At 44.7% G+C, this 9,651-nt stretch overlaps 1 protein-coding gene across 1 annotated transcript; it reads right to left on the bottom strand.

Annotated features, from left to right (window-relative positions):
* Positions 1-939: 939 nt before the first annotated feature.
* On the bottom strand, positions 940-9,263 carry LOC119950584 (cytochrome c oxidase subunit 5B, mitochondrial). The gene is made up of 4 exons (XM_038773139.1): positions 9,093-9,263; positions 2,533-2,603; positions 1,722-1,821; positions 940-1,175 (listed from the first exon to the last, which is right to left on the bottom strand). Exons 1-4 carry the CDS (start codon positions 9,202-9,204, stop codon positions 1,063-1,065), a joined length of 396 nt encoding a protein of 131 aa, XP_038629067.1. The 5' UTR covers positions 9,205-9,263; the 3' UTR covers positions 940-1,062.
* Positions 9,264-9,651: the final 388 nt, after the last annotated feature.

The raw sequence follows: 9,651 nt of genomic DNA, 5'->3' as shown, positions 1-9,651 counted from the left end.
ATGCGAGGTGATGCATTTTGGAAGATCAAATTCAAGAGCGGACTATATGGTCAATGGAAGGGTCTTGGGGAAAATTGATGTGCAGAGAGATCTGGGAGTTCAGGTCTATTGTACCCTGAAGGTGGCAACGCAGGTTGATAGAGTGGTCAAGAAGGCATACAGCATGCTTGCCTTCATCGGACGGGGTATTGAGTACAAGAGTTGGCAGGTCATTTTACAGTTGTATAGGACTTTGGTTCGGCCACATTAGGAATACTGCGTGCAGTTCTGGTCGCCACATTACCAGAACGAAGTGGATGCTTTGGAGAGGATGCAGAGGAGGTTCACCAGGATGTTGCCTGGTATGGAGGGTGCTAGCTATGAAGAAAGGTTGAGTAGATTAGGATTGTTTTCGTTGGAAAGACAGAGGTTGAGGGGGGACCTGATTGAGGTCTACAAAACGATGAGAGGTATGGACAGGGTGGATAGCAACAAGCTTTTCCCAAGAGTGGGAGTGTCAGTTACAAGGGGTCACAATTTCAAGGTGAGAGGGGGAAAGTTTAAGGGAGATGTGCATGGAAAGTTTTTTTTACGCAGAGGGTGGTGGGTGCCTGGAATACTTTACCAGCGGAGGTGGTAGAGGCAGGCACGATAGCATCATTTAAGAGGCATCTAGACAGGTATATGAACGGGCGGGAACAGAGGGAAGTAGACCTTGGAAAATAGGAGACAGGTCTAGATAAAGGATCTGGATCGGCGCAGGCTGGGAGGGCCGAAGGGCCTGTTCCTGTGCTGTAATTTTCTTTGTTCTTTGTTCTCCCTCATTCAAGTAATGAGACTGAAATTCTACCTCCCCGGACATGAAAATCAGATTGTACAGCAAGATATAACTTCTTTTTTTTTTAAATTAAATGTTAAGACCACCATACTACTTCAATCTATAATACAAATTACTTCATGATAGGTAAGTATTTACTGTTTATTTTGTAAAGTGCACACCTTCATTTGAAACAAAAATAATAGATTGATATATTTAAATGATTTACAGTAAATTATGACTGAGGCACAGTGATTGTCACCAAGTTAATGAGGAAGTTCATGATGCTCAAGTTTATAGTGAGAGCCACAGGACGGACATCGCTGGGGATTTCCAGAATGCAGCCAGAACCAAACAATCGCAGTGTTATCTTCTTCACCTGCAGTTAGAACAAAGAGGAAATCATACTTCTACCAGTATTTAAGGCATTCAATTGCAAGCTGTCTAATTGAAGAAATTTTAAAACAGGTTTTTTAAAAATGCATTTTCGTTCTCATTCCCTCAACTGCTTCTCCCACGTCCCCCTGCCCAAACAGCCTGGGATTCAAGTAGATAGCTCCAGCTGAAAAGTTAGCAACTCAGCCATGGGATGAATGGCCACAAACTGTTGGTAGCTATTCTTGGGATGAAGGCAGCACTATTTACTGTCCTGTCCCAGGGGCAACGAGTAACAAGCAACTAGTTCAGGGTTGGAGTCACATGCAGGACAGGGCTGGTAGGGTTTTCCATTCGGGAACCAGCTTGATTTATTTCCCCTGATTGACATGGTAATTTTCCTGGTGCTAATTCACAAGTTACCACGTGTATTGGTGTCAATTCCATAAATTGCCACGGTGGGATTTGAACTTGGGTCACAAGTGACTGGAGCAGTGCAATAGGCTGCTGTGGAGTGAAAGGACATTTCATTAGCTATACTCTAACTTACAAATGCAGCCAACAAGCCTCTTGTCGGTGATTGAAGGAACAACATGAGGATCCTCCTTGGTACCTGCATACTCCTTTGGTTTGAAGATACTGTAGGGATCCTGTGGAAAAACACAATATGAAAAGATTTTTTTTTTTTTTTTAAAAACAGAAGGAGAAATAAAAATCCATTGAAGCAACAAAAAATGGTCTTGATTGCTATGAAGTTACATCATGGAAATCAAGAGATTGGAGTTGAAATCGCATGGTTCTGATCCAGGCACGTTTTTCATTCTATCACAAGGTAATTTCAAGAGTTCTAACTCGATCTGAACGAGTATTGCGGACTTGAAATTCAGGTAATCTTTCAGCTACTGCAGTTACTCTATGAGGCCTCATTGCAAACGCTGGGCCTCAGCGCAAACTCTGAAGACAGTCACAGCATCATTAGATCCCACTTTACTTGAAGGTCAATTTATCAATAAAGACAATTATATATTTACACTAGACAACTTTCCACCTTGAATTCAGGTGAAAACAAAACTAAATTTTGTGAATGAAGCTGAACCCTTGTAAATTCTCATCTTTGGGATTTCTTTCCCTCATGCAGGAGTGATCAAATGAAACTGGTGCAGGATGTGGATATCAAATTACTTCACATCAAAAGAGCGAGCTGAACTGACCACTCAAAAACAAATCCAAGTGGAAATGTTCAATTTGCAAAATTTTGTTGATGTTTTAATCGCCAAAAAGTCACAAATGGAGTTTTAAAAATAAGGTCATGCAGAGGTAGCATCATTCTGCATGTTTAATTTTTATGCAACTAAACATACCTTCCCTTTCTTTATAGCTTGCAATGCTTTCCTCTCAAGTCCAGTCGATTGTTCTTCATCTGTCGGAATGCCTGATGTAGAGAAACTAAAGTAATTTATTGTATATTTACAAAACTACTTCAAACCAGAACTGCAGTGAGACAAGGTGTTTTCCAACGCAGACAACCCTTTATTAATTAGCTTCCAAACCAAACATAGGCCACTTTTCAAATACTTAACTATCGTTATTCATTAAAATAATAATGCAGCTTTCTATTAATCAGGTTCTGCTTTATCCAGAGCAGCTGGCATGTGTCTTTTTTTAAATTTGCACTCATGCCAAAAGGCTCCACAGACAGCACGGTGGCACAGTGGTTAGCACTGCTACCTCACAGCACCAGAGACCTGGGTTCAATCCCTGCCTCAGGTGGCTGTGTGGAGTTTGCACTTTCTCCCCGTGTCTGCGTGGGTTTCCTCCGGGTGCTCCTGCTTCCTCCCACAGTCCAAAGATGTGCAGGTTAAGTGCATTGGTCATGAGAAATTGCCCCTTAAGGTGGGGCTGCAGGACTACGGTGAGGACTGGGCCTAGGTAGGGTGGACTTTTGAAGGGTTGGCAGACTTGATGGGCCAAATGGCCTTCTTATGCACTGTAGGGATTCTATACTATGACAGCCACACCTCCCACAAACTCAAACCTCCCTATCTAGGAAGTTACACAGAATAGTGTTTCCAAGTTTACAGTCTACTGTTGTGATAATGATTGAATTGGATTGGTTTATTGTCACATGCACTGAGGTACAGTGAAAAGTATTTTTCTGCGAGCAGCTCAACAGATCATTAAGTACATGGGAAGAAAAGGGAATAAAAGAAAATACATAATAGGGTAACACAAGGTAAAACACAATACCTTAGGGGCTGGTTTAGCTCACAAGGCTAAATCGCTGGCTTTTAAAGCAGGCCAGCAGCACGGTTCGATTCCCGTACCAGCCTCCCCGGACAGGCACCGGAATGTGGTGACTAGGGGCTTTTCACAGTAACTTCATTGAAGCCTACTCGTGACAATAAGCGATTTTCATTTCATTTCATACTGGGGCTGGTTTAGCACACTGGGCAAAATCGCTGGCTTTTAAAGCAGACCAAGGCAGTCCAGCAGCACGGTTCTATTCCCATACCAGCCTCCCGGACAGGCGCCGGAATGTGGCGACTAGGGGCTTTTCACAGTAGCTTCATCGAAGCCTACTCGTGACAATAAGCGATTTTCATTTTCATTCATTTCATAAAAGAGAGATTAGTAATAATGTTAGTCTTACAATTAAATTTTAAAAGATTAGAACGAGTACAAGTTAAGTAAAAAGTGGATCTGTTGGGGAGAGCTCGCAGAGAGGCGCCATCTTCTGGTTACAGCCAGAGAGGTTGCTGTGCCCCTGTTGCACATGCTGACCTATCCAGAGAAACACATTAGCTGATTATGGTTTTGTAGTTTACTTAAAAGTACATCTTTTTCAAATGCAAACTTTCAAAAAATTAATTTATGGGAAGTGGCTGTTGGTTGCTAGGTCAACATTTATTGCCCATCCTCAATTATCCTTCTTCAAAAGATATTTAAAAGTCAACCACATTGCTATGGGTCTGTGTGGGCCAGACCAGGAGAGGATGGCAGATTTCCTTCGAACCAGATGGACTTTTTACAACTCGCCAATGGATTCATGGTCATCATTAAGACTTTTAATTCAATTCAAATTCCACTATCTGCCATGATGGGACTCAAAACACATGTCCCCACAGCATTAGGAGCAGGAATAGGCCATTCAGTGCCTCGAGCTTGTCCCACCATTCAATGAGACCGTGGCTGATCTGTGACCTAACTCTGTGGCTTTTAGCCCATTTCCCTTTCCAATCCAGAGGGACAACTCGGAGTCTAGGGAACTCTGGAAGATTATAGTTAGGGCATCAACAATGTGTTCCCATACTTCATGTAACACCCTCCGATGGAAACCATCAGGTCCTGGGGTTTTAGAGCATAGAACACTACAGCGCAGTACGGGCCCTTCGGCCCTCGATGTTGCGCCGACCTGTGAAACCATCTGAAGCCTATCTGACCTACACTATTCCATTTTCATCCATATGTCTATCCAGTGACCACTTAAATGCCCTTAAAGTTGGCGAGTCTACTACTGTTGCAGGCAGGGCGTTCCACACCCCTACTACTCTCTGAGTAAAGAAACTGCCTCTGACATCTGTCCTATATCTATGTCACTTTTGTCACTCTTTAGTTCCATTAATTTTCTCATTATCGATGTTTTACTGATGCTAGTTTTATTTAGTCCCTGACCCTGATCCACCTTGGAACTCCCAGCACGTTATCCTCCTTTTCTACTGTAAATACTGAGGCAAAGTAATTAATCACCATATCTGCCATATGACTTGTGCCCATATGACCCCCATATTCATTGACAATACAATATCCCCACTTCCAGTCTTGAGTGGGTCAGTATGGCTCCTGACCGCTCACTTTCCCTTTATATAACTATAAAACTTCTTGATTTTGATGTCCCTTGCAAGTTTCCTTTCATAATCCCATTTGGCAACTTTTATAAACTGCTTTGTGGCACTTTGCAACTTTCCCTTTTTTTGCATTTTTGTAAGCTTTCTTTTAATTTTATGCCAACATTCTCTTTACTTCCCCGTAGCTGTTTTTTCTGTGGAGTTTTTCCCCCTCAGAGGGTTAAACTGTTCTTTAAACATCTTCCACTGTTCTTCAGTTGTTTTACCCATTAGCAGATTTTCCCAGTTTACTGTGGACATTCTCTGCCTCATCTCATTAAAGTCGGCCTTGCCTAAATCTAAGATTAGAGGAGGTGATTTGAGCTTTTCACTTTCAAACATTACACATTGAACTCGATCATGTTGTTATGATCACCATTTGATAAATGGTCAGGTACAAATAGGTTTCTAATTAAATTCGGCTCATCACTCTTACTAAATCCAAAATTTCTTGTCCCCTTGTTGCATCCAGGACATATTGATGTCGGAAACTATCCCTGACACACTCCAGAAATTCACTATCTTTCTGACAGGTGCTTGTCTGCCTCCCCCAATCTATGTTAAAGTTAAATTCCCCCATGAACACTACTTTGCTTTTGCGACACACTTGTCTAACGTCTGCATTTATACAATCTGACACTTCTGAGCTGTTATTAGGGTCTAAATGCAGCACCGACCAGAATTTTTAAATCCTTGACCGTTCCTCAGTTGCACCCACAAGGTCTCCATTGGAGCTTCCCCCTTATTATATCCCCTCTCACAAATGAATAGATCTGGTTTCTAGTCAGTAAGGCTATTACGCCTCCACCACGTTCCATATCTGTCCTGTACACCTTATAATCTGGTATATTAAGTTCCCCGTCCTGACCATTACCCTGGGTCTCTGGATGACCAGCCCAGTGACAATACCACCATACAACAATCCCCTAACCTTCTCAGACTGAAGTAAAATACAGAAGCTGTTGGAGAATGACAATGCTTCATTTTGGCGAACACCGCAAAAGTGCCAAATTTCTTTGTCATACATTTTGGTTCCTGAGCACTTCAGAGACCTTAAAACAACTCTTAATTATTTTCTCTGGGGTACATCAGACATGTATTAAGGTTAATTTCAGCGCAGTCACTGGTAAAGACAATTGAAACAAGTAAACTAAACCTGCTCCTCCTTTCTTTAGGAAGATTCTTACAGAAGAACCCTACCATGATCAAAATATGCAGTACCCTGAAAACATATCGGGCTAGGTTTACAATTTAAATTCAAAACAAGCTCGTTGAAACAGGCATGACCGTATTGAACACCTGGAGTATTGTGTTCAGTTTTGGTCTCCTTACTTGAGAAAGGACGTACTGGCGCTGGAGGGTGTGCAGAGGAGATTCACTAGGTTAATCCCAGAGCTGAAGGGGTTGGATTATGAGGAGAGGTTGAGTAGACTGGGACAGTACTCGTTGGAATTTAGAAGGATGAGGGGGGAATCTTATAGAAACATTTAAAATTATGAAGGGAATAGATAGGATAGATGCGGGCAGGTTGTTTCCACTGGCGGGTGAAAGCAGAACTAGGGGACATAGCCTCAAAATAAGGGGAAGTAGATTTAGGACTGAGTTTAGGAGGAACTTCTTCACCCAAAGGGTTGTGAATCTATGGAATTCCTTGCCCAGTGAAGCAGTTGAGGCTCCTTCATTACATGTTTTTAAGGTAAAGATAGATAGCTTTTTGAAGAATAAAGGGATTAAGGGTTATGGTGTTCGGGCCGGAAAGTGGAGCTGAGTCCACAAAAGATCAGCCATGATCTCATTGAATGGCGGAGCAGGCTCGAGGGGCCAGATGGCCTACTCCTGCTCCTAGTTCTTATGTTCTTATGAAGCCTCGTTTTCTGGCAAATTATTTCTTAGGAGATAAAGATTACATTACTTTCCCAACTGAATGGATTCAAGACTTGATTGGATGCAAATTTTGAACTAAGTGTTACTGCTAACATAAAATAGTTTTAAACAGTTAATGGGCAGCACAGTAGCTTCACAGCTCCAGGGTCCCAGGTTCGATTCCCAGCTGGGTCACTGTCTGTGCGGAGTATGCACATCGTCCCAATGTCTGCTTGGATATCATGAGTGCTCCAGTTTCCTCTGAAGATGTGCAAATTAGGTGGATTGGCCATGCCAAATTGCCCTTAGTGTCCAAAAAGGTTAGGTGGGGTTACTGGGATAGGGTGGAAATGTGGGGTTAAGTAGAGTGCTCTTTCCAAGGGCCGATACAGACCAGATGGGCCAAATGGCCTCCTTCTTCATTGTAAATTCTATGATAATGGTATTGGATTGGCTCAATGTTCAGATCATGGCAGCTGTCTCATCTCACCCACAGTGCAATAACCTGATGTCGCTCTCTCATGCTCCATTGCAGATGAATTAATTACTGTGGCTCAATCCAGACCACTAGGTCAGGAAACTACAGGCTAGTTAGTCTAACTTTGGTTATTAGAATCTATAGCACTGCTGCCTCACAGCTCCAGGGATTCAGTTTCCATTCCGGCCCCGGACAACCGTGTGTGGAGTCTGCATGTTCTCCCCGTATCTGCGTGGGTTTCCTCCGGGTGCTCCGGTTTCCGCCCACAGTCCAAAGAGGTGCAAGTTAGGTGGATTGACGATGTTAAATTGCCCCTTAGTGTCCAAAAGGGTAGGTGGGGTTACTCGGTTACGGGGATAGGGCGGAGGCGTGGGCTTAAAAGTGTGCTCTTTCCAAGGGCCGGTGCAGATTTGATGGGCCAAATGGCCTCCTGCTGCACTGTAAATTCTGATTATCAGAGGGAGAATAGCAGTGTATCTGGAAAGTCAAAAATCTGATAATGCAGATCAGCATGGTTTCAAGAAGAGGAAATCATATCCATCAGCCAGAGTAGATAGAGGACATCCAGTATATTTGGATTTTAAAAAGGCATTTGATAAGGTGCCACACAAAAGGTTACTACGCAAGATATGAGCTCATAGTGTTAGAGTTAATATTCTGGCATGGATAGAGAATGTGCTAACAGGAACAAACAAATAGTGATAAGGGGGTCCTTTCTCAGGTTGGAGAGCAGTAGCCAGTGGAGTGCCATTGGGATCAACACTGAGACCGCAGCTCTTCACATTACATATTAATGATTTGGCAGAAGGAGCTAGAGTGTACTGTGGCCAAATTTGCAGATGATACAAAGGTGGGAGGGAAGGCAGGTTGCAAGAATATAAATACGTTTCCAGAGAGGTAGTGATAGGTTCAGTGAGTGGGCAGAAAATTGGCAAATGGAATTCAACTTGGAAAAGTCGAGATGGTTCATTTTGGAGCACCCTGCCCATTGGGTGGTCCTGCCCATCCACGCAAAGTGGACCCATCCATAGGGTGGTCTTGCCCCACTCAGAGTGAACCTGCCCATTGGGAGGTCCTACCCCTCCCCACAGAATGGACTTGCCCCACCCTGTAGAGTGGACCTGCCCATTGGGTGGGGTTTCCCTTCCCTAAAGAGTGGACCTGTTCATTGGGTGGTCCTGTCTCTCCCCACAGAGTGGATATGGTTGCTTCACAGCTCCAGGGTCCCAGGTTCAATTCCCGGCTGTGATGTGCAGGTTAGGTGGATTGGCCATGATAAATTGCCCTTAGGTGTCCAAAGAATGTTAAGTGGGGGTTACTGGGATAGGGTAGCTATGTGGGCTCCAGTAGGGTGCTCTTTGTAAAGGACGGTGCAGACTCGATGGGCCAAATGGTTTCTTTCTGCACTGTAAATTCTATAATTTATGATTGGACAGGCCTGCCCCTCCTCGCAGAATGGACCCGTCCATTGGGTGGTCCTGCCCCTTCCCGCAGAGTAGGCCTGTCCATTGGGTGGGCCTGCCCATCAATCACCTGCTTCTCACTCTCCCATTGGTCGAGCCTCCGTCCTGCCCCACCAAGGTCACACAGGGGTGACGGTCAAAGCGGCCGCACTCAGGCCTCGGGGATGTAGCCGCTCGCCGCCCCTGCAGCCACCGCGGATTCTCCCCCTCCTCACTACCGTGACCTACCCTACCTGTGGAGGCCAAGGACCTGCTGGCTATGATCCTGCTGGTGGTGGGCACCCTCGGGGCCGCCAGGCGGCTCAGGCCGCGGGACAACACGCTACACCTTAACACCGCCGCCATCCCAGTGTCCTCTGAGCCTCCGGCCACCGCGCACGCGCTTTTGTAGGCAGGCGGAGCCTGTGCGGCTGATTGACAGGCCGGAGGGAGAGGCGGGCGATTGCGCAGGAGGTCCAACCACTGAAATAGGGGATATGAATGATTGACATACCGCCTCGACCAATCGATGAGGGGGGCGGGCGATCGCTAGGGCGATCCAGCCATTGAGGGCGAAATGGAGATGATTGACAGCGAGGAACTACCAATCAGGCGCAAACGGCTCCTCCTAGCTCCAAAATGCTACAGATGCTGAAAATCTGAGATGACATTGGATCTACTCAGCAGTTCTCACAAGTGAAAGGGCAAAAATTGAGAGTAAAAAAATTTAGGTCAATGGTTGCCAACCCTCTAAGATTGGCCTGGGATCTCCAATAATTGAAGACCAATCTCCAGGATTGTGTCCTGAAGGGA

Source organism: Scyliorhinus canicula, chromosome 16, assembly GCF_902713615.1.
Source record: "Scyliorhinus canicula chromosome 16, sScyCan1.1, whole genome shotgun sequence".
NCBI classification, from domain to species: Eukaryota; Metazoa; Chordata; class Chondrichthyes; order Carcharhiniformes; family Scyliorhinidae; genus Scyliorhinus; species Scyliorhinus canicula.
This window is presented reverse-complemented; position numbering and strand designations above follow the sequence as displayed.